At 40.1% G+C, this 25,738-nt stretch overlaps 1 protein-coding gene across 1 annotated transcript in view; it reads left to right on the top strand.

Moving 5' to 3' along the window:
- LOC149140946 (BEACH domain-containing protein B-like) overlaps positions 1-25,738 on the top strand; it is a 398,071-nt gene that overhangs the window by 303,844 nt on the left and 68,489 nt on the right. The window contains 5 exon segments of the mRNA XM_089446434.1: positions 17,309-17,570; positions 17,798-18,007; positions 18,149-18,370; positions 18,580-18,756; positions 19,177-19,313. Of these exon segments, the coding sequence (XP_089302560.1) occupies positions 17,309-17,570; positions 17,798-18,007; positions 18,149-18,370; positions 18,580-18,756; positions 19,177-19,313 (1,008 nt within the window).

Below are 25,738 nucleotides of genomic sequence, written 5' to 3'. Positions count from 1 at the left end.
ACAACTGGAGAGGAAATAGCTGCATCTTCTGACTCTAGCAATGAAATGGATGGTGGGGAGTACATAAACGCAATTGTCAGAGTGGAAGAAGAGGAGCTTGCTAGAGCAGAGGGTAATGACACAAGCAGAGTACACAATGATGACCACCACAAAAGAAAACGTGAAAGATACAACACCCTGACACACATCAAGATGAACACCCTGACATTATCGAGCACATATTGGATTAGAAGAGTCGCCATCAAAACAATTAGAAAATGATGATATTTCTGGTGGGATTTGTATAGGTCAACACCCGCCATTTCCATGAATCGCCATGAGGAAAACCCAAGGTGACGCAGCCGGTGGATCGACACTGCTAGAGATGATTTCTTCCCATTGCGCCATTGTTGGGGACAAGACTATGGTCAGAACTACGACAAAAGGGAATTCCCATCGCGCCGCTATTAGAGAGAAGACAACACTGAGCACTACGATAAGAGAGAATTACCATTTCGTTGCCTATGGTGACAAACTAATTCTCCCCACACTATTTTGGAACTCTTTCCCCTATCCATGCATCCTCGACATTCTCATCAACGCCGTCGCACCCTTCCTTCTTGATGCCTGACAAACCAATACACAGTTAAAAAAAAACCGTCGTCGTTCCCCTGCCCCCAATCATTGTAACCCAAGTTGAAGGGTAAACAGGTGTGAAGTGTGACCCCTGGCGGCGATTCGTACGGGCTCGGTGTACGTAAAGGGTTGGTCGGTATATATATATTTCGATACACCGTAATTAATATACAATTCGGCAACAATTTGTACGTGGAGCGGTGTGTATAATTGGTAATCGATATATACATTACGTGAACAGTATATAGTCGGGTTATGGTGATATGGTCGATATATATATATATATATATATATATATATATAAGGAAGAAGTCTTTTGTTGCTTTGTTGTTTTCAAAAAAGTGTTTGAATCGGTTCCTAGGGATAAGCTTTGGCACAGAATGGAGGAACTTGGGGTTCCTAAAGATTTGAGAGCAACTAGGCATAGGCTGTTTGAAGAGGTGAAAGTCAAAATTAGTACTTTAGCAAGCATTTTCGAAAGTTTTAGAAGTGATATCGGGGTCGAGCAAGGTTGCCCACTGTCTCCTACCCTTTTTGGTTTATATATCGACAAGCTTGAGGAGTGGTTAAATTCACAAGGGGGTGATGGTATCTATTTGGGCAAGTTTGTTATAAGGCTTCTTTTGTATGCAGATGACCTTATTCTGATTACTAAATCGGCTCTTGGTTTGCAAGAGCACTTACTATCCCTTGAGCATTTTTGTAGAAGTGTGGGGATGCAAGTCAATATCAACAAAATGAAAGTAGTAGTCTTCTCTAAGAAAGCAAAACATAACCAGCATAAGTTCTACTTTGAAGGCAACATTCTGGAAGAAGTTGCGGATTACAAATACCTCAGAATTGACTTCAACAAAAATCTAGGTTGGAATGGTTGTAGAAAGAAAAGAACTTTGGGGGGTTGGAAAGCATTTTATGCTTTTCAAAATAGGTGTAGAGAGGCAGAGTTATGGGATTGGAAAACCACTCAAATTCTTTTTGGGCTTCTAGTGATTTCAGTGATTCTCTATGGTTGTGAACTATGGGCTAGCAATCCATCCGACATGCAGTGGAGACAAATTGTGAAAATTCAGAAGCGTTTGATTACAAACAAATTTAAGATTAAAAGTGCAGTTCCTTATGATATCTTGTTAAATGAAATAGGGACTGCTCCTATTGAAGCAATTGCTATGGTGTGAGTCATACGATATTTAAAAGAAATTGAGCAAATGGAAGAGGATAGATGGCCTAAGGTTGTCTTTAATGATAGATTGTGCAAGAGCAAAAAAACTTGGATGCAACAAAATAACAAATGGTTTAGTAAATGGGGTATTTTCTTGAACGCGTGTCCCATAAACAGCAAAGAGATAAAAGCTTTTGTTATGGAAAAGTTCCACAAGCGTACTTGGGATAAGGAGCTAGGAAGAGGTGAAAGTCAAAATTAGTACTTTAGCAGGCATTTTTGAAAGTTTTAGAAGTGATATCGGGGTCGAGCAAGGTTGCCCACTGTCTCCTACCCTTTTTGGTTTATATATCGACAAGCTTGAGGAGTGGTTAAATTCACAAGGGGGTGATGGTATCTATTTGGGCAAGTTTGTTATAAGGCTTCTTTTGTATGCAGATGACCTTATTCTGATTACTAAATCGGCTCTTGGTTTGCAAGAGCACTTACTATCCCTTGAGCATTTTTGTAGAAGTGTGGGGATGCAAGTCAATATCAACAAAATGAAAGTAGTAGTCTTCTCTAAGAAAGCAAAACATAACCAGCATAAGTTCTACTTTGAAGGCAACATTCTGGAAGAAGTTGCGGATTACAAATACCTCAGAATTGACTTCAACAAAAATCTAGGTTGGAATGGTTGTAGAAAGAAAAGAACTTTGGGGGTTGGAAAGCATTTTATGCTTTTCAAAATAGGTGTAGAGAGGCAGAGTTATGGGATTGGAAAACCACTCAAATTCTTTTTGGGCTTCCAGTGATTTCAGTGATTCTCTATGGTTGTGAACTATGGGCTAGCAGTACATCCGACATGCAGTGGAGACAAATTGTGAAAATTCAGAAGCGTTTGATTACAAACAAATTTAAGATTAAAAGTGCAGTTCCTTATGATATCTTGTTAAATGAAATAGGGACTGCTCCTATTGAAGCAATTGCTATGGTGCGAGTCATACGATATTTAAAAGAAATTGAGCAAATGGAAGAGGATAGATGGCCTAAGGTTGTCTTTAATGATAGATTGTGCAAGAGCAAAAAAACTTGGATGCAACAAAATAACAAATGGTTTAGTAAATGGGGTATTTTCTTGAACGCGTGTCCCATAAACAGCAAAGAGATAAAAGCTTTTGTTATGGAAAAGTTCCACAAGCGTACTTGGGATAAGGAGCTAGGAAGAAAGAAAAAATACTATATTGGAGTGTTTAATTCCACTCATAGTCATCAACCAAAAGCATACATAGAGGCTATTATCTCTTGCAGAGCCAAAATTCCTATTGCTCAGTTAAGGACTAATTCTCATCAAATCCGTTGTGAAACAGGGCGCTGAAAAAGGCCAAAGGAAGTGTGGGAGGAAAGAGTATGCATTTTTTGTTCTTCCGGAAAAGTGGAAACAGAAAAACATTTCATTTTAGAATGTGAGGTCTTCAAAGACAACAGGGAAAGTTATGCAGATATGTAGGGAGATAGCTCTTGGGATAATTTATTTAGTGAGGGGTTTGTCAAGAAGCTGGGAGCATTTATTTTGAAGCTTCATAGAAAAAGGGCCAAATACATCACGCAGATGAAGAAGCAATCTGTCCCATAGGCTATCTTTAACCTCGTGGACGTTTTAAATAATTTCTTTATTTCTTTCTTTCTATATTATAACGGTAAATAATCCAGTTTTTACATTATAGTTGTATTACAACTAAATTTAATTAATTAAATAATAATAATAATAATTTAATTATTATATATATATATATATCAGTAAAAAAAAAAAAACTACAAAACAATATTACCGATAATTTATACAAGTTGATGTACCAGTGACGTCGAGTTCCATATGCCGAGATGACAACCACAAGATGAAAACAATGGGCAACATTAAAGCTTTGAGGACAAAGCTTTTGAAGGAAGAGGCAATGTTACGAACACAAAAATGTATAAAATAAAATAAACATAAATAAATATAAATAAAAGCATGTCTAAAAGACATGCCCAATCGTGAAAGGACACCTGCCTAGTATATATGCAGTCCTCATTGTAACATTCATCATCACTTGTACATATCTATATATATATATATATATTAATAAATTATTATTACAAATACCCCTTGTGTATTTTTTCATTCAAGCCAACAAGGTATCAGTTTTGATGCTTCAGTCACATGCCACCACCCTTTAAAGAATGTACCTTGGACATATTATCCCTCTTTCAAACTCCTCTTTCTAACTCGTCGGAACTAGAAAACTTCCTCCCGACTCCTTGTCTTTGGCCCTCTTTGTTTCTACTTCCATTTTCTGGCTCGAACTCTTTCAATAGAATGTTGTTGCTCTTTGGAAAGTCAAACTGCCCAAGGAAATCTATCTCAAGTGTGTTACTCCATCTACACATCGAGTTCTTATAGTCTCACTGTGGGATTCCAATGGCCAAGATTAAATCTTAATTAATGGCTGAGATCATTTCCTAGTCGATCCGTGTGAGTTTCTAGAGAAATCTCACATTCCTCAATTAATTATTGTTAATTAATCATTTTCCTAAGACTTAGGAAAAAATTAATTACTGATTAATTAACCTAATTAAGGTATTTCTAGGTGGATTTTCCTGAAACCTTTTCTGGGTTATGGAGTCCTAGCATTTCTTAGCCTCTTTGACAACTCTCTAGACTAGAATACCATCTGATGCTACAAAAACTAACACTCCATCTTAGCGAGGAAGGCGTTCTAGTGTTGAACTACTTCCAACACCCTGTCTCTGCATCACCCTCTATACACGCCGCTGATGTCTGGCCACTATGTCTGCCTGCCATTGCCCACCAACCACTGCGCAACTCTGATGATGCATCTGTGCTGCTGCTTGTGAAAATTCATACACTCAAGGAACCCCTACTGCAACAAAATTGAATTTACTTCCCCTACTTGATTTTAATATACATTTTCAAGTTATTTTCTAAAAAATACTGAAGTAAATTACTTCTGCAGCCTACACCAATTTAATTTGATTCAATGAAACAAGACACTGAGCAAAGAACAAGATGCATAGGACAGTTATTTTTGGATAGAATAGTCCACGGAAAAACCCAATGCAGGAAAACCGGTGCACCAGCTTTGAGGGTTTTCTACTATTAAGTAGTAATTCTGAATACAGTGTTGGTTTCCCTCCCAACAAACCATTGACAAAGAAAATACAATGGAGGAAAAATATGTGAGTTTTACCTCACTTCATCCGGTAGATTTCGGTTGATCCGACAGCAAAAACTAGCTAACCCCGACTACCTCTGCGTTGGCCTTGCGTGGGCCCTGCGTTAGCTCCGCGTTGTCCCTTTTTCCTTCTGGATCAACCTTCCCAGCTGTTCCAGCAGTTCCCCGACAGTTTCGACTCTATGTGAGGGCAACTACTGCTTCTGTGCTGGCCCTTCTGGTTCTGCGTTAGGCTTGCGTGGGCCTAAATTGGCCCAGTGCCAGTCGTCTCAGTTGCTGCACTGCCTCCACTAGTGTCTCTCTGCCTCTTTATTAGTACTCCCCAACTATTCTTACCCCTCTGCTGCAGAATGATCACTCACTTCGAATTCTCAGCTTCCTAGCCCTAGAAATCGAACTCCAGATCAATTTGTTCTCTTCATGTGTGTTTCTAAATGAACCCCAAGCCTCCTTATACTTTTCTCATTGAGACTTCAACAGTTGAGATTAAGTCTCTAATTAATGGCTAAGATTAAAATTTGACTTGATCTGCCTTCTAGGTCATTCTCACCCATATTTTGATTAATATCCATTAATACTTTAATTTTCCTAAGTTTAGACTTAGGAACCCCATCAAAAATATTAGTTATTTTAATAAAATACAATCCGGGTGGAATTTCACCAAACGATTTTTGGGTTCTTTAGAACTCATGTGCCTTAGCCTCTCCACCAATTTTAATGGCTAGAGCACATCCGATGCTACCCAAAACTAACTCCTTCTTAGCGAGGCAAGTGCTCTAGCAACAATGTCCAATTGCATGTTGCTCGATTTTTGAAGCACCTCCTTTCTGCACTGTTGTTGCCACCAACATTGTGTTGTTGCTGCAACTGTATTGCTACGCATGACACTGCCATTGTCACTGCTGCATTTGTACTACAACTCCTTCTCAAATGTTGCATTTGCTATGCTGCTAGCACCGCCACTACTAACACTGCATTCGTACTGCAACTCAGTTGTTGAGAGAAGCAACTGAAAAACATCCAAAATTATTGAACTTAACTGTGTTCATCATAATACCATGAATGTTGGAATCTGATTGCTACTAGTCTCTGACCTCTGAATCTTCTGTGCTACCACTGACTTTTGCACTGTGCCATCTGCACTGCTACCAACCTTGATCTGTGCTGATTAGTCCATGGTCTCAGGCTACTGCATCTGTCTCTCCAAACAATCCACTACACCATCTGACACTAAGTCCATCTCGTTATTGCTGAATCTCGGGCTCCCGTAGGAAGGAATTGATCCAAGAAGTGGACTCCTCAAGGATCCTGCTCACATGCAGTCCTCCCGACTACGGCTCAATATCACCCCATTTCCCTCCTAGAGATGCGTGGGCACTCATGGAAAACTCATCTTCGTCAATCTTTATTGGAGCAGCCTTAGGATCATGTTTCTCATCCTTATCCTTTTGCTTCAAAGGACTCTGGGATGCAAAGTGGCTCATCTCGCCACATCTGAAACATTTCACCTTCGAAATGTCCTTCCGCTTCTGCTTCTGATGTCCCTTTAATGCTAGATCTGCGTTCTCCTCCTCCTTCTCCTCCTCCTCCTCCTCCTCCTTTGTCTTCGTGCCACTCCTACTGCTACCATTGAGGTTGACCTTAACCAGGTCCCTCCTTAATTCCTCTTGTTGAAGGGCTGCCCACATCTCCTCCCATGAAGGTAGTCTTTCCCTGCCCATTGTACTTTGGACAAAGACTTGCCATTCATCCGAGACTCCATTCAAGGTCATCCTTACCAGCGGGGTAGACTAAGGAGTAGACCCCTCTTCAACAAGCTAGTCTCTGGTGTCGTAAAGACGCTGAAGATAAGAGTTAACTCCTCCTCTCTTCTGCATCAATGTCTGTTGCAACTTTTGTTCTAGGTACATCTTCCATTGTTCGGAAGAAGCTTCATACAGTGAAGACAAAGCTTCCCACATCTCTCGAGCTGTATCCTTGCCTTGTAAGTGTGACACCACATGGTCTCGAACTCCATCGAGTATGAAACTCTTTAGCTTCCCCTGTTCGGCCTTGAACTTCTTCTTCTTATCATTGTCAGCAGGAACAACCACAACACTTTTGACGTAAGATTCGAGAGCATACACCTCCAAAACAACTAAGATTCTGGTCTTCCATATGACATAGTTGGAAGCTCCTTCCAACCCGTCTTGATCTTTGAGCCCGTGTGATGCCATCTGACCCAACAGTCAAATTGACTCCTCCAGTCACTGCTCAGCATGGTCTCCTGCCCGGTAAGTGAAAAATTCAAACTTTTGGCGAGAAAAATCCTCTGAGGAGAAAATTCCCCTGCTATGTGTCTACGCTCTTTCCCGATGGATTTTTGCCCCAGCAAAAACTACGCACTTCAGGAACTGCGCTAAGGCCCTGTGTCACTCCCTCTGCAAGCTCACGAACTGGAAATCGTACCTCTGTGTCGACTCTCTTAGAGAGAGATTTCCTCGAAATCTCTACTTCCGGGCAAGGACTATGCAATCCCTTCAATTGGATTTGAATTGCTGCCAAGTGCAACTTTTGGCATCTTTGCTCAGCACTGGATCTGGTCTTCTTGTTTCAAAATCAATGCTCTAATACCATGTGAAAATTCCCACACTTAAGGAACCCCTACTATAGTGAAAATGAATTTACTTCTCCTACTTGATTTTAATATACATTATCAAGTTATTTTCTGAAAAAAACTAAAGTAAATTACTTTTGCAGCCTGTTAGAGTCGGTCTTGTCGCCCTCCATCAGCGATCAAAGCTCTTTGCATTTGCATTAGTAGGTGTCTCATCAGTGTCAATTTTTTGCATCCCATTATGCATGCCATAACCCTGATGGAGGAGCTGGTGTCTTTGTCCCCCTCTTGGCATTGCTGGATCAAGTCATTTCAGTCCCTAGTCACTTTTAAGCTTGTCTTGTCTTGTCTTGAGGTCAAATTCCTAGGTCTAGGGTTTTGGTCAAGATGGTTTACAAGGTCATGTCTCTGAAGGTCAAATGGTGCCCAGCAAGCCAGAGGGATGTTTTTCAAAGTGTTTCTTCGAAAATTTCTATCTTGTACAGTTAATTTTCACCTTGGATTTAAAAACTCTGTTTTTAAAGCCAAGGTCATTTTTCAAATTTTTGTAAAAAGTGATGAAATTTCAAAAAGCTTCCAAGGACAGTATGAAACCCTGGCTCCCTTGCCAAGATCCCTCAGATGATGTCCCTGCAAAGAATATCAAGCAAAAGCATTAAATGAGTCAATTTCAGGATAAAGGAAACCAAAATGGTCAATTTTATAAAGTGTCAAAGAGAAACATTACAAAGTGGGTTTGGGCATGAAATTATTTCAAATCAAAGCTATAAAGGCCCAATCTCCCTCCATCGACCCTCATTGTGCATCCAAGTTGTTTGCAAGAGCGATTGAGTGAAAGATTGAGCGAATTTGGGAGCTGGACAGGCGCGCGACCCGTCAGACCAGGTGCGCGACCCGTCAGAGGCGCGCGACCCGTCAGCAGCGTTCCGGCAGTGCATTTTTTCAACGGGCGCGACCCGTCAGTGGCGCGCGACCCGTTGGGTGAGGCGCGCGACCCGTCAGCGCCCTCCCTTCCAAACTGACTGCAATTTATCTAAGGACCCTCCGAAATCGCCAAATTGCCAAGGTAGGCTCTCCAAACTTAAGAATGGTTGCTTGTTATGATCAATGGGAATCTTAATGGCATTTTTAAAGGATCTCCATGTGCAAGAGAAAAGCTCCATGTTGCTGCATTTTAAATTTGTAAAATATGCCTAGGGTTTTATGCTGTTTGAGGGTATTCCCCTTGTAATCATTTTCCCCATTTCCCATGTCATTTTCCTTGTTTTTCTATATAAATTTCTCTTTTGAATTTGTAAAGAAAAATCCAAACCCTACCCCTCTTCCCTAAAAAATGAAAAATTAAGCCCTAACCCTACCTCTTATTACTCATGTAAACAATGTATATAATGATGCATATGCAATGATTTTTGCAATGTTTTTCCCTTAAATCCCTGTTTTATATATTTATTCCCATTTTCCCTTTAAAGGTGTCCCTCCCCTAACATTCCCTTCATGCTCCTTGTCCCCCTTGAAACAGCATACAAATCAGCGTTTTACAAAGCAGAAACAGCAGTACATTTTGTCCACTCTGCTCCTTAAACAATGTCAGAAGCCGAAACCTATGAGCAGAGTGATGACCAGGCATCAGCTTTAGAGATTGAGATATAGAGGAGGCCTCATAAGGGTGGTAAGGGTGGTCATCATAGGCGAGAGGAGCCCACCTCTTTGACAGATTTACAAGCTTGCCCTATGGCAGTCTCATGCTTCCAGTACATGTCTTGCTATGAGTTTTGTGAGAGGATCTCTCGGATTCAGCACCACAGAGAGTTGGCTCGCCTGTTTGTTTTACACTTGCATGATGGACATGTCAACCTTGCCGGGGTGGACTTTACATTGACACCTGAGGTGATTGCACAGGCCACAGGGATACCTAATGTTGGAGAGGTATGGAATAAGCGCAAGGTGCTGGACAATGTTCATTTTGAGCCTTTCGTTAGACCAGCACTCATGAGACACTTGACAGGAGTGTTTCCCTTCAGATTTCTCAGGAGTGAGTATGCTCCCATCATGAGGCTCATCATGCTCTATTTTACCTGTGAGGGCAGATTTTCACAGGTATATTCATACCATATTCGCCTCTTGATGCACTTCACCCGAGTGAGGATGATGAACATCCCTGTTTTCTTCTATCAGAACATTGAGAAGATGGTGTCCATGATGCAGAGGAAGAGCCCGGCATAGTAGTACAGGAGCCTTTACCATTATGGTTTGATTCAGCTAGTGGTATTACATCAGTTGGCTCAGCAGGGCATCTCATGGGAGGAGTTCATCTCTTGTGAGTTTTTCACAGCACCATCACCGCCACATCCTGAGGTTATTCATGAGGAGGGAGGACCATCACAGCAGCATGACATCCCCGTCACCAGACATGTCAGCTCCTCACCTGTGGTTACTTATCAGAGAGGCCAGAGGGCCTTATTTGCAGCAGCTCGGCGAGTACTTTCTCCACAGCATGTGGAAGGGGTCTCGCCTTCTTCATCGGCTCAGCGAGTGTTATCTCCACATCAGGTGGAAGGGGCCTCGCTTTCTTTAGCAGCACAGGTACCAGGGATAGGCAAACAGCCCAAGATTGACGAGGGACCATCAGGTGTTCTGGATATAGAGCTTATTGATCTTGAGGTCAGTTCTCCTAGCCGAGAGTCAAAGGAGATCATTCAGCACCTTAGAGCTGAAAATGATGCCTTGCAGAGGAGATTAGAGGGGGCACAATGGACCATCACATATCTCGAGCAGCGCAACAAACAGTTGGAGGATGAACAAGCTCTTGATGAGCTGTGGAGGATTCGTAGTGACCGCATTTTGAACCGGAGAAGACCTGGTGATCTATTGCCCGCTGAGCGAGAGTCCATGCTCATCCGGGTAAATGCACACTTGGAGAGGCTGTTGGCTAGGGCCAACCGAGAGAAGAAATTGCTGAGGAACATGAAGAACCATTATTGGGCAAGAATGCACGTGTGCAAGGCAAAAATGAAGATGTTCCAAAGGCAGTTGGCCAAGGCACAAAAAAGGAGAAAGAGGCCTGATCCCCTTCATATCTTGGCCGAGGCTTCACTGAAGGACCAAGGCACTAAATAGCCTAGCCACAGCACAAATCCCAAAAAATTTTGAGCATTTTGGGCAAATTTTGGTTTTTTCAGGCATTTACAGGTTTTTCCCCATTAACGGGTCTCACCCCCCGCGCGACCCTACATCATGGCAACTCCATTTTGCAAAAACTCAGCATTTCCAGATTTGTCATGAGAAGTTACATATGCTCATCAATGGACTTGAGATTTTATGAAGTTTTGGGCCTCCAGAAAGTCAAAAAACAAGCAAAAATTGACTTTCTGCCACATTTTTGAGTTGCAGAAAGCAGTCTTGGGAGATTGCAATTTTGGAGGGGCAAATGACCACCAAATTCAGAAATTCCAATTGGGTTGGAAAGTAGACTCACAGACCTTTCCAACAAGCCTACTCTTGCTCAATTTTGCCACCTGGAAGTGCCCCAAATGTGGTCCCAAAGGCGCGCGACCCTTTAGGCAGAGGCGCGCGACCCGTTAGGCAAACTTTTCCAGATTTCAGTGTACAGCTCAGAAAAACGCAGTTTGACCCTGTTTGACTTTTTGGGGTGGATTATTATTGTATTTGATGTAATTATTGTACTTTATTGACACTTTTACTCTTATGTACCTCTTCTAGAAGATTCATTCATGTAAAAGGTGAAAATTAAATGAATGAATTGGTTTCCTAGTTTATAGAGGCAAGTTGTTTTGACTGCCTAGTTTGTAGTGCTTAGTTTAGAAGTGGTTGAAACAGCTCCTAGGATAGTGAGCTCGACCCATGGAGGCAGGCAAAGAGGTTAGATGATCTATATTATGTACTTTCTTGCTCATTTTCATGGTTGGACTCTTGAGGGTGAAGCTCTTATTGTATTACTCACTGTATCTCTGCAATTTTTGGCTAAGGAAGACCAGGGTTTTGCAGTCCTTTTTGGGATTCTTGTGGTTACATGTATTGATGGTGTGTTTCTCTATGTACCTGTAAGTGTGTTATGTGAATCATTTCCTTTCTGTTCCTTCTGCACATTAAGCAAACAAAGTGTTAAAGTAAGAATTCATGACTGTCATGCTCTGCTTTTAAGTTTGTTTAATTTCAATGTTTTCTACTGTTTAAGGAGAATTCAAAGTTAATGTTTGCTCTCCTTAGCTCCTCACCTGTCATTCCTGACCATCCACCTCAATCAAAGGCATCAATACTGTCTCCTACCTCGCCCCAAAGAACCCCCTGCAGAAACTGTGTCCAATCCTCGCACCCAAAATTGCCATCCCCTCAATTTGCGACCAAAAAACCCTAAAAACCCCAAATCAACCTTTTTGATCAGTTTACTAGCCTAAAATCAGTGTTACCCTATTGGTCATCTCATCCATTGAAGATCTCACCGAGATAGACCGGAGAGAGCCCTCTCCTGCCCCGTAGGGCTAGCTACGAGGCTAAGTGGTTTGATGTTGCCTTGGAGTTTACCTTTCTCAGCCTGAGGTGAAATTCCTAGCGCTAACACAGCCTACACCAATTTAATTTAATTACATGAAACAAGAAACTGAGCAAAGAACAAGATGCATAGGACACAATTATTTTTGGACAGAATACTCCCTGGAAAAACTCAATGCGGGAAAACCGATGCAACAACTCTGAGGGTTTTCTATTATTAAGCAGTAATTCTGAATACAATGTTGGTTGCCCTCCCAACAAACCAGTGACAGAGAAAATACAATGACGGAAAACTAAGTTAGTTTTACCTCACTTCACCCAGCAGATTCTAGCTGATCCGGCAGCAAAACTGGCTAACCTCGGCTAGCTCTATGTAGGCCCTGCATTAGCTCTGCGTTGTCTCTTCTGCCTTGTGCGTCAACCTTCCTGGTTGTTCCGACAGTTCCCCAATAGTTCTGGCTCTCTGCATGATGGCAGCTATTGCTTTTGCGCTTGCCCTTCTGGCTCTGTGTCAGGCCTGTGTGGGCCTAGATTGGTCCAACTCTTAGCTCCTGCACTGCGCCCACTAGCTTCTCTCCGCCTCTCTGTCAGTACTCCCGAACTATCCCTGCCCTCTGTTGCAGAATGATCACTCACTTCGAATTCTCAACTTCCTAGCCCTAGAAATCAGACTCTAGATCAATTCGTTATCTACGTGTGTGTTTCTAAATGAACCACAAGCCTCCTTCTTATACTTTTCTCGTTGAGACTTCAACGGCCGATATTAAGTCTCTAATCAACGGCTAAGATTAAAACTTGACTTGATCCACCTTCTAGATCATTCTCACCCATACTTTGATTAATATCCACTAATACTTTAATTTTCCTAAGTTTAGACTTAGGAACCCTATTAAAAATATTAATTATTTTAATAAAATACAATCCGATGGAATTTCACCAAATGGTTTCTAGGTTCTTTAGAACTCATGTGCCTTAGCCTCTCCACCAATTTTCATGGCTAGAGCACATCCGATGCTACCAAAAACTAACATTGTTGAGACTGCTATATTGTTGGGAACTTTGCATTTGGACTGCAATTCCCTCTCAACTGTTGTTGATACTACTACAACTAGTGCAACTGAGAAGCATCTGAAATAATGAATCAATTGTCTCTGTGTTGGATCTCTCCTGAGCATCTGACTGCTACTAGCCTTTGCATTGCCCAATGGGGAATTTACACTGTTGCTGATTCTGCTACTGAGCCTCCTCCTTTGCTGTCAACACTACTCTGCGCTCCTCAGCACCTGACTGCAACTAGTCTGCAACTGTCACTCTAGAATTTGACTGCATTACTGACACTGATCCAACCTGCTACTGAATACAATGGGCCCCCGTAGCAAGGTAATCATCCATGAGGAAGACACATCAATGGACCCTTCTCAACCTTTGCGCAACTCGAGGGCTATAGCTCCATATCAGCCCACCTCACTCCGAGAGGTATATTTGGAAACAGGGCAAAATCTTCCTCTAACCTGGAGGACAACTTGTCTCTCTCTGCAGATGTTGCCGCTTGGTCTTGCTTGTCCTTCTTCCTTTGAGGACACTAAGTACTGTAGTGGCCAAACTCGCCACACCTGAAGCACTTGACCTTAGATAGGTCCTTCATTTGCTTCTTCTCCCCCATTCTTGACTAGGATCCTTTAATGCAAGGGCCACATTCTGTTCCAGCTTCTCACCTTTCAAACCCTTACCGTTGCTTCCTCTGATGGAGGTCTTCACAAGAGCTTGCCTCATCTCCTCTTACTGTAGGTCTGACCACATCCTGTCCTAGCTAGGTAGAGTATCTCGTCCCAAAATGCGTTGGAAGAGGATCTCCCAATCCTCTGAGGCACTATTCAGCGCCAAACACACCTACTCTATATCTTCAAGTGCCTCCCCAACTACTGCAAGCTAATCATGAATTTCCTCAATTCTGGTGAGAAAGGTGTCAATGCATTCACCCTTATACATCTCGATGTTTCTCAGCTTCTCTTTCAGGAATATCTTTCGTTGCTCGACAAGATTCTAATATAGCTGAGCGAGAGGATCCCACATCTCCTTGACAGTATTCTTGCCAGATATATGTGAAACTATATGGTCCCGTACTCCATCCAAGATCATCTACTTCGCCTTGACCATTTCTTTCTTGTACTCTTTCAGCTGATCTGCATTGGTCGATACTGCCACACCTCCCTCTGGAAAGGTCTTGAGGCCATGTTAATCTAACAGGGAGGACATCTTAGCCTTCCAGATGATATAGTTGGAAGCTTCCTCCAACCTATCTTGATCTCTAATCCCAATTGTGGCTATCTCTGAAACTAAAATGAAAATCTCCCTCTTTCTCTTTTTCGACTGCTGATTTTGCTATTCACACTCCCTTTTGTAGTGAGAAAATTTGCTTGGAGCTACTGCCATCTACAACTAGAAATTTAGATTTCTAAACTAGAAACTCTCTTAGAGAAACTTTCTTTGTGTGTGCACTTCTCTTCCATGAGGCGTTGATTCTGCTCTAATAATTGTTGAAAAATCCTTCTGTCCCCAAACAAGGAATTTACTGAGCGAAAATATGAGTTACAGGTGCTCTCTCTACCTGCTAGAATCACTTAATCTGGCAAGCCGAATTTTTCTACAACCCTGTGCTGGAAATTCGAACTACCCAATAATTTGCACTGCGTGGCTAGGCACTACGTAATCCCCAGAAAATTCGTCCTGCTGCTCCATCTGAACAACAAATTTTCTTCTTCTGCTTCTTAGCTTCCTTGTCTGATCAATTTTTCTCTAATACCATGTGAAAATTTCACTGCTGAAATTATATTGCAGTGACTGGAATTAATTCTTGTAACTATAAATTAATTTAGCAGTTTATTGCTATGACAACAATGAATTAATCACACTACAATCTTCACAAATAAAAGCACTGCGAAAGATAAACTGGAAACTGAGAAAATACTAGTACACACACAAAAATATAACATCGTTATTTTTGGACAATGTCCCCCGAAAAACCCAATGTGGGAAAATCAGTGCAGTAGCTGAGGGTTTTTATTATTAAGCAATAGTGAGAAAATTATGAGTACAATAAATGTCACTAAATTGATGATTCTACCTAAGAGAAATATCGACAAAAAAAGGGATATTAGCCTCTCTCCAAGCAATCTTGACACTGTCTGACCTCTGAAAAGCTAGTCGTACAAGTGGTCTGCGACTCTACGCAGACCCTGCATCACCCTAGCACTGCCTACCTCACGGGTTTCCTGAGACAGTTGCCAATGTAGCTGTCTTGCTTGCTATTGACTAGGAAAATGCTTCTTCAACCCTCTGGAAAATCTTCTTGGCCTTTCGAACCGAAAAAATATTCCCTTTGAGCTAAATCGAATTGCTCACTTGAGGCTTTACGTTATCGCTATACCACCTCCTTGAGAAAATTTTTGACTTGCTCTTTCTAACTCTCCAAAACTGGAAAACATCCTCCAGAATCACTATCTCTGCCCCTCTCTTTCTATGCTTCCTTTCTCTGGCTCAAATTCTTCTAGCAGAATGTTGTTTCTCTCTGGAAGGTCGAACTGCCCAAAGAAATTGATCTCAAGTGTGTTCCTCCATCTACCCATCAACTTCTTCTTATAATCTCACTGTGAGACTCCAATGACCAAGATTAAATCCTAATCAATGGCTGAGATCATTTCCTAGTCGATCCGTGTGAGTTTCTAGAGAAATCTCACCTTCCTCAGTTAATTACTGTTAATTAATCATTTTCCCTAAGTTAGACTTAGGAAAAAATAATTATTGTTTAATTAATTTAATTAAGGCATTTATAGGTGGATTTTCCTGAAACCTTTTATGGGTTATGGAGTCCTAGTGTTTCTTAGCCTCTTTGACAATTGTCAAGACTAGAACACCATATGATGCTACAAAAACTAACAATTTTGGTGCAACGATTGTATGACAAAGATATGTATGATCATAGATTGGTGCAGTGATAGGGACTGTGGCAAATCTTATTCCTTTATCTTCTATCTTCAGGGTGGCAGGGTGGTGCAAGGCGGAGATTGGAGTCTCCTTTAGGTTGGAGCCTAAGAACACTTCATGGTGGCAGGGTGGTGCTAGGGTAAGTTGAAGTTTGTGTAGGGTGTTGGAGCATCCTTTTAGTTGGAGCTGGTAAAACTAGGGGGTTGAATTCTCCTTTTAGTTGGAGCTAGTAAAACTAGGGGGTTGTATCCTCCTTCTAGTTGGAGCATATAAATTAGGGTGTTGGAACATCCTTTCATTTGGAGCTGATAAAACTAGAGCGTTGGAGCGTCCTTCCAGTTGGAGCTAATAAATCAAGGGGTTGGAGCCTCCTTCTAATTGTTGCTAGAGAATCTTGGTAGTTGGAGCTTCCTGTTGATGTAATTATTAAAGACCTATATTAAAAGCATTTGGTGGTTTTTCTCCCGGGAGGGTTTTCACTTAAAAATTTCTTGTGTACTGTCTTGATGTTGTGCATTGTTGAATGGTTTTGCTGATTTATGTTTTGATCCAATGCTAATGATAATTAGTCCTCTATGAATTTAAAATTAACTAATTGAAGTGAAACACTAATTCAGACCCCTCTCAGTATTTCCAACACAGATAATGGTGATTATATTTTCTTTCTGGTTAAGTTAGTAATTTTGGAATCAGCAGGGGTTGAATCATAGCTGCATAGCATCATTTTTGGCAGTTGACTCATTTAAGACTCTTGTTGTATAGGGTGTTTGCAATTGTGCTTCTAGTTTAACTGTAGTGGCTTAATCTGTATACAACCGAATTTAGAATGTTAGTGCAGAACAAGAGGGCTATGACTAAATTCTAAACTTGAGAAGGGTTATAGGCTTATATTTTGGTTAATGCCAATAACCATTATTTAGATTTGTGAGAGTACCTAACATTCATTATTAATCCAATGTTGAACGTTTTAGACTAGGTCAGATGCATCTGTCGTAGTTGCTTAATGAATGCACGAGGATAATGGTTCAAGAATATTCTGTACTTAGAATGCCCAAATTATAACCGTTACTGTTTTGGGTGTCATATATTGTCTTAAAAATCAGCATCAGCATTACATGTTTTGTTATTAGTTGACTACATTCCTAGGCATGTTTTGTTATTAATCATTGAAGATTATATGTTTCATTCTATTTGACTGGAGTAAAATGGTGCTTCTTTTGTTTTATACAGGCAGCCAGAAGTAATCAGGCTGCAAGGGTTGCAAGTGTTGGGAAGACTTCTGATTGGAATTCCAACTGAAAGGAAGGGCATACGGTTTTTTGCTCTTGGAGGCTCAAGTGCAAAATATGTTTTAGAGAATCAATGGAGAGAGAAGTTAAAATTGGAGATCATTTTTGTTGTGATTGCGGAGAGACTCTTAACATTTCCTTTCTCAGACTCTGTGCGTGCTACCCTCTTTGATGTCCTTCTAGGTGGTGCTAGCCCCAAGCAGGTACCTTATTAAAACTTATCAATGGCTATTCGATGCTTTGGCTTCTTAGTCATAACATACTAGAAAATTTTGGAATTTTTTTCATTGAAATTTCTAAAGAAGCAATATTCTTTTGTTTTCACTTTCCCATTTGGGTCAGGAAAATATAGTTACATGTCTACTTTGGAAATGAAGGGTACCAAACAAAAGCATCATATTGCAAAATGTTTTTTCCTTGGTTTGTTCAGGTTCTGCAGAAAGTTCATCACGAAGAGCTGCAAAGTGACAAGAAAAATTCAGCCAATGGGCCTTCTGCACATTTTGCCCTGCCTCAGATTTTACAAGTTCTTTTCAAATTTATGTTAAATTGTGAAGACTTTGCAACAAGGGAACAAATATTGATAGATTTACAAAAGTTGCTTGAAGCTAATCCGTCAAATATTGACTGCTTGATTTCGGTATACATTTTCCTGAACCCCACCCAGAGAAATAACAAAAGAATATATATACACACTCAATGACTTCAATTTGATCCAAAAGTAGTGCTGTTTTTAATAACTTATCTTTTTTTATGACTGTTTATGTGGCTCTTTTGACAGGAGCATGGATGGCAGGCCTGGTTCTTGTCACTTTTATCTGATGTCCAATTCAAGAAACATCATATTCTTGATGGCCATGATTCTAATGTTACAAAGGCCAATGAGGCAATGCTAATAAGAAGTATATTTTGCGTTGTACATTGCCACTGCATCTTTTCTGTAAAAGGTGGATGGCGTCATGTTGAACAAACAGTGAATTTACTTCTCTTGTTTATAGAACAGGTAAATTTCGTATTTTTATTTTTCTTATTGTTATTCTTTTAATAAATGTTGACCTTTGTTATAAGTGGTATGCATTTTCCTACATTTCGTTGGTAGATTCTGGTTATGTTTTCTTAACATTGGCTGCATAAAGTTGGCATACCTTTGATTTTCACATGAAATGTTACCATTGTTAACAAGCTAATTTTCACAGAAATACTTTTTCTCAGGGACAACTTTCTAGAAGAATACTTATGAATGAGCTGCTTGACGACTTGATACAAGGACTAATTGACATTGCCTCAAAGCAGAATATGCTGACTGTCCAACCTTGTCGTGATAATACTCTATATCTTTTAACACTGCTTGATGAGACACTAATCAGAGACACATTCTCTTCCCTACCAGTATGTCCTAACCCTTGTGTGTAAAATTTTCTGTAGTCATTTTATGTTGTAATGTGTTTTTGTTTATACATTTATATTTGTATGGATAGAAATTTATATTTTAGTTCCTTTCCCACTATATATTGCAAACTTGAAATAAGCTGATGTCTCTTCTGGTCTTCAGTGAAATTCATAAATGTTGTTTCTTGATATCATCTGGATTTTAGAAAAATGATTGGTGTAGGATAATGTTTGTGTTAATTGGCCTTGCACATATGTGTCCACTGCCAATTGTAACGTCTCTTTTACACACATTTACAATGGTAGATCCTTTTTTTTTTTTTTTTATTTATATATTACAGTATGTTGTAATATTGAAACAAATATCCTCATTTCTCTAACTTTGCTCCTATCTATTCTATGCTTTTTTCGTTTCTGCAGTTCCCTCGTAGCATTTTGTCTGAGGCACTGGTGGATGACATCAGTTCATCTGAAGGTTATAATGCATTTGGAGCTCTTGAATCTCTAGGGGCAAATGAAATCTCTGATGATGAGCCAAGTGGAATTTCTGATGGCAGGTTTATTTTCAGTTCACCTTTTATGTTACTTTAGTTATATTCTTTAAAATAAATGATGTGGACTTACATGATTTCCCCTGTAGTGTACCATACATGTTCCAAAGTGAATGGTGGTCGACTAACTGAGTATCATTCTTAATGAGGCTCTACTTTGTGACCATGGCTTTGTTTATTGTGTGCTCATCCTCCACCCAAAGGCTCAGAATTATTGAATATCTCATATTTGTCTATACAATTCAAAATTTGGACTTCTAATATGGATTCAAGTAAGGACGGTTAAGTTTATACCTTGTGCGTTAGATATATGTTGTTTTTCCTATTCTTTTGTTTATATATGGAATCTATTTAATTATGTGTATTGTTACACTCTATATTTTGGCACTCATTTTTGGTGGATATCGTTTAAAAAAACAATTTGATAATACTATCCTGCTTGTGTATATTGAGGTCATGGATGTTAACCATAGTTACCGGACTTGCCTTAGGGCACCCTGCACCTGCATCTGGTTCTCCTTGGAGTCTTGGAATCTCGGATCCTTATTGGATTCTTGTTTTTGTTTGTGTGTGTATTTTGGATTGGATCTGTTTCTTAAAATAGGATCCTTTTCCACTTTCTAGTATAAGTGGATCCAGGTCCCAGTTTGTGACAGATTTACCCACTAGTTGCATGTTTTTTAAGAGCTTTTACCATCATCATAATCTCCAGGAGCAGTGACCAACATTTTACGTATTAATAATTTGTTAACTTGGCCTCTATTTGGGTGATTTGTTCCCAGGCTCCCTGGTTGAGCACTTTAACGTTAGCATTAGATTAGTTATGATCATCATGTTTTTATCGATATTGTATTTTTGTAGTTTTCTACAGTGAGTTTTATTCAGAATAGTCCGTCTTCTAGAGAACTCTGTAGCCCTCATGTGTCATCTGAGAGGTTAAAGTTCACATGCAATGTGTCTTTCTGTATTTCTTGAGTCTCTTTGTATTTATCCATTGCCAGTGATGGATTATCATAGTTTAGTTATCTGAATCAGAAGTGTTCACACTGCACAGATTTCTACTAGTAATTTTTGTCTATCCTCTTGCAACTAGAGGAATTGATTTTAATCTTGTGACCATTTTTCAAGCAAACTTGGTTGTTTTGTTTCATTTAATATTTGGCAATATTAGTATGAAAACTAAATAGTTGATATGCTTAATTCAGTTTTTTTCTTCATTTTAATATAAAAATTAAATTTTAATTTTGAATATATATTTATAAAAATAATTAGGGCTATGGTTCCAATTCTCGATTCCTAATTTCCAGATGATAATCTTCTCATGCAAAAGGGCTAGAGGAAGGGTCACAATTTAGGACAAATTAGAGATATTTTATGCATAGCCTTACATTCATCATCATCCATGGGGCGACTCGCTCGAGTGTGAAGAGGTTTCCTGTGATGGATGGTTTGAGGGTAGCAATCTAAAGCCGGCTCCCACGTGGCATTGGAAAGTGAGTTGTATTTGGCCTTGATTACTTGAAGAAATGATAAGAGAGTGAAGGGAAGAAGGAGATGGTAGGAATTTGCATACTCTAACATCAAAATCCTATATTCCATGGGGATGCATCCTCCAGGGTGGTGGGGGGCTTGCTTCCCATGTTTCCCATGCTCTTAGGACTGGGGGACACTTGGGGAAACATTCCCTATGTCTCCCTTTTTGAGAAATTGGAAGAAGCATAGGGTGTAACGTTTCCCCAAATTGGGGAATATGTCTCCTCAAAAGAAGTGCTTGTGGGCGTCCCCCCTCAAATATCGGGCTTTTGGGTATCCCTTCTCTAAAGGGGGGCATTTGGGAATCCCCCTTGAATTTTTCCTAAAAACAATCATTTGTGAGTGGGGAAGCCTAATATTCAACCCTAGGGCCCTACTAATGCTATGTAATTAATGGTAATGTTAAATTCTTAAAGTAAATTACTTAAATTTTTAACATTACCATTAATTATTTCAGGATGATTGAGAGTGGTTCTTGTTGGAAATATAGTAGTCATAGTTGGTATTTTCATTAATAAAGAAACAAGAAATATTTAATTTTGAAATTATGCCTCCTTGATCATGTCGGCTTAAAGTCGACTAGGCCCCTTTGGAGGCACCCTTTCAACGCCCTTTGAAGACTATATATAGGAGACCACTTCTCATTTGGTACATCAACTTGTGACTTGATTATGTCTGTTGCAGGGAAGGAAGAAGAAGAAAGGGGGGGCGAATTTCAGAAGGAAGGAGGAGAGGCTTGGCATTTACTCTTGTTTCTGGTTAGATGTTATTTTGACGTTTCTTTTTCTGGATGATTTGATGAACATTGGTCTCTCTCCCTCATAAGGAAATATTTCTTGATTTTCTCCTTGTGGGGTTTTCCCTGGCCTCAAGCCTAATTTTTTGTGTTTCTTGTCTCATTGTCTCATGGTTATTTTTACTGCCCTTTGATGTATAATGGTTGAAATTTTCTTCTGTATAACTGCTTAATGATATTTGAATTATATAAAATTGATGCTAATAAAATCATTGGAAGCAATTATCTGTTGAAAGAAATTGTTTCTAGTTTTTGTGAACCTTGAAAATATCAACAGTTCCAACCTCATTGGATTTTCTTTGGAGAAAGTAGAATTTTAGATCCCACTCAAAATCTAGCAGGCTTAACAATTTTCAGGATTTTAAGATTAGGGTGATTGTAACATTTCCTTTGGATTCTATCATGTAAGAGCATATGAAACTAGCATTTAGTCAAGAGAATGAATAAATCAATGATTTAGGTGTGATATGATTCAACAAGGACCATTCAAGGAGAACACAACAATGGGCTTAGTGATTCATGGAAGCTAAACGCTCTCCAAGAAAGGCCTAAGAGGAGACTTAGGGTTTGAGATGTGTGTTTATAATATGTATTCCTAAAATCAAGACTCCAAGTGATTGGATAGGACCTATTAAAGAAACTCAATGTGATGTTTTGACACTTTAAAGGGGTTCTTTGCTTCCTTTGAGAGACCTAGGAAAGACTTGTGCTAGACCTAGGGTTTTGTGAATAATCATGGGAAGAAATACTACCAAGGTACTTGCTAGGTGAAGGCAAGGGAGGAGAAAGGGCTTGTTATGATTTATTCCAATGAATACTAAGCTCATACAACCCTCAAAGAAGTCCCCAAGGTGAGAGAGAAAGACCTAGGTCTTCCCTCTTGGAGTGTCATTTAGGGCAAGAGATTTTATGGATGAAATTCAAGCAGATGCCCACCAAAATTGGAGCATAGGTAGCCTAGACCCTAGGTTTGATGTGTGGACTCTTAGATTCCTCAAAAATCACCTCCCTAAAATTTTGATGCAAGCTCGAGAACTTTGCCCTACCTTTAGGGGACCAAATCTTAGGAGAAAATATGGAGAAAAGAAGAGTTGATCACCAAACTTCTTAGACTAGTGCCTAGTCGTTTGGGTTATAGAGTCTTTTATAATTTAAAATTAACCAAAACCGTCCTTAGGGAGGCTAATATTGATGCCCTAGCAACCAACCTTAACATTTACCCACTCAAGATTTATGGAGTTTTATGGAAGAAAGACAAAAAATTTTCCACTAGGAACATTCATCATTTGCCATACAATGAGTAAGTTGTAGCATATGCAATTGCCAACCAAGAAGCTTTCCAAAAATGATTTTCAACAATTAGGGCACAATAGTATTAACCTAGTTGCAACAATTCCATACATTAGACATAATTCCAATAAAATATTCAACAAGAAGCACTTACAAGATGGCAATATGATATATCTATCCACAAATCATGAGATAGCTCCAAAGAAGATAAGAAATTTCAGCTACAAATGTCAAAATGCATTAAAGAACCTCCAATAGTCTCCAAAGAAAAAGTGCAAGTTCTTTTATACAAGAAGAATTGAAGTGATGATGATGAGTTCTCACAAATGAGACTCATCTCTATTTATATGAGTCTCTCCTAATTTGATTTAGCCTAATGAGCTTCCAAAATTATAAACTAGAAACAAGTCTTGGTTACAAGCCAACCGAGTAGCTATCATGAGTTATGGAAAATGTGAAAATTGCTACACTCGAAGGAACCCCTACTGCAGCAAATCTGAATCTACTTCACCTACTTGATTTTGAATATACATTAACCAAGTTATTCTCCTGAATATTGAAGCAAATTACTTTTGCAGCCTACACTAATTAAATATTTGGTCTCATGAAACAGAAAACAAAGAAAAGAGCAAGATACATAGGACACACTTATTTTTTGGACACAATAGTCCCCAGAAACACCCAATGCGGGAAAACCAGTGCAACAATTCTGAGGGTTTATTATTATGCAGGAGAAATATCTGAATACAACTCTAGGATGCTCATCTAGCAACCCTTTACAAAGAAAATACTGGCGGAAAATATGAGTGAGTTTTACCTTCACTCAGTAGAATTTTCGCTGATTCGACACAAGGCTGGCTAACCCCGACTATTTCTGCATGCATTGCGTCACCTTCTCTGCCCTCTGCATCAGCTCTCCCAGTTGTTCTGGCAGTTCCGACAATTCTGGCAATTTTGGATTCTGCGTGACAAGAAACTCTTCTGCGTCAGCTCTCTCGGCTACTGTGTTGCCTCAACGTCAACTCTCCTGGCTGTTCTGGCAGTTTTGGATTCTGCATGATAGACAACTTTTTTGTGTCAGCTCTCCCGGCTACTGCGCTGCCTCTCTGCAAGTTCTCTACGCCTCTCTGTTCTGTATTCTCCAGAAATTCCTTCTTTCAAATTCTCACTTCCCCTCTGCAGCTGAATGATCACTTAGTTCGAATTTCTCAGCTTCCTACCCTCAGAAATTGAACTCTGGATCAATTCTCTCTCTCTCTCTCTTTGTGTTTCCAAATGAACCCCAAGCCTCCATTTTATACTCTTCTTGTTGAGTCTTCAACGGCCGAGATTAAGTCTCTAATCAACGGCTAAGATTAAAACATGACTTGATTCGCCTTCTAGATCATTCTCACCCATATTTTGATTAACACCCATTAATATTTTAATTTCTAAGTTTAGACTTAGGAACTCCATTAAAAATATTAATTATTTTAATAAAATACACTGTGGGTGGAATTTCACCAAGCAGTTTCTGCGTTCTTTAGAGCTCATGTGCCTTAGCCTCTCCACCAATTTTCAAGGCTAGAGCACTTTCGATGCTACCAAAAACTAACAGAAAAGCCATCGACAAGTGAGCTGAAATGATGACATCATGATGAAGAAGGGCCGTTGGAGGGCCTCGTTGAGTCCTGTAAGTGCCATGATGAGAGAGAGGGTTCCAATAAAGATGAATTAGGGGATGGCCCCTAATTTCCATGCAAGTCATCATGTGCTGGCCCATAGTGGTTTTGGGGCACAAATACTTGTCTCATGGGTCTCCTGCTGAAAGATAAGCCTATAGAATACTCCAAACAAGGGCTCTAATGATGGTGCTTTCCCTCTCATGTCTCAAGGGTGAGACAAACCTCCTCTGGGCCTTGGATCAGATGCCTTGATCATGCTCAACCGGCTAGGTAACGTTGGTCCAAGTGCATCACCTTGCGGATAATGTGGGGCAATGAATAAACTGTTGAAGGTGTTGAGGGTGCCCATTGCATGAAATTATGCTCAAACACATGATAGAGTCCCATGGCTCGCAACGCTCCCCTACAAGTGTCAATATGATCCTCTGGCGAGCTTGGGCCCTAGTTAAGTTGCCCAACCCATGATTACCTCACTCTACACTGCAAGTCTCGGCTGATCCGACACCTGAACCAACGAGTTCCCGGCTATTTATGCACTGCCTGGAGATCAACTTGCTTCTCAGGAGTTGATTCCAACCCTCCCAACTGAGAAACGTTAGCCTCCCAACAAATCTCGGACTTTTGCGTGAAGGCTCTATGCTGCTCAGCATGGGGCTTGCTTGAGCCCTTCCTGGCTCTGTGTCACCCTCTCTGGCCTCTGTGCTGCCTCCTCTATGTGTCTCTCTGCCTCTCTGCCAAGTATTCTTGGCTCCGGAGAAGATCCTCCAGCCAAAAGTCCCTCTGCCCTTCTCTGCGTGATTACTACAAATTACTGCGCTGCCTCTAGCTTCAGTAATTCGATTTAACTGATCAACTCTTTGTGTGTCTTCCAAATGACCCTCAAGCCTCCTCAAATAATCTTCTCATTGACATTCAACGACCAAGATTAGAAGCTAATCAATGGCTAAGATCATTTCTGCTTGATCCTCATATTCTTCTAGAAGTTACACCCACAGTTAGATTAATAACCATTAATTATTTTATTTTCTTAAGTTTAGACTTAGGGTCCCATTAAAAATAATTAATTATTTTAATAAAACTGTCTGCGAGTAGAATTACCAAAAACGCTTTTTGGGTTCTTTGGAATACATGTGCCCAAGCCTCCCTAC

The sequence above is a fragment of the Pinus tabuliformis genome, chromosome X, assembly GCF_031772625.1.
Source record: "Pinus tabuliformis cultivar Carrire ecotype Pingquan chromosome X, CPIR1, whole genome shotgun sequence".
Taxonomy (NCBI): Eukaryota; Viridiplantae; Streptophyta; class Pinopsida; order Pinales; family Pinaceae; genus Pinus; species Pinus tabuliformis.
This window is presented reverse-complemented; position numbering and strand designations above follow the sequence as displayed.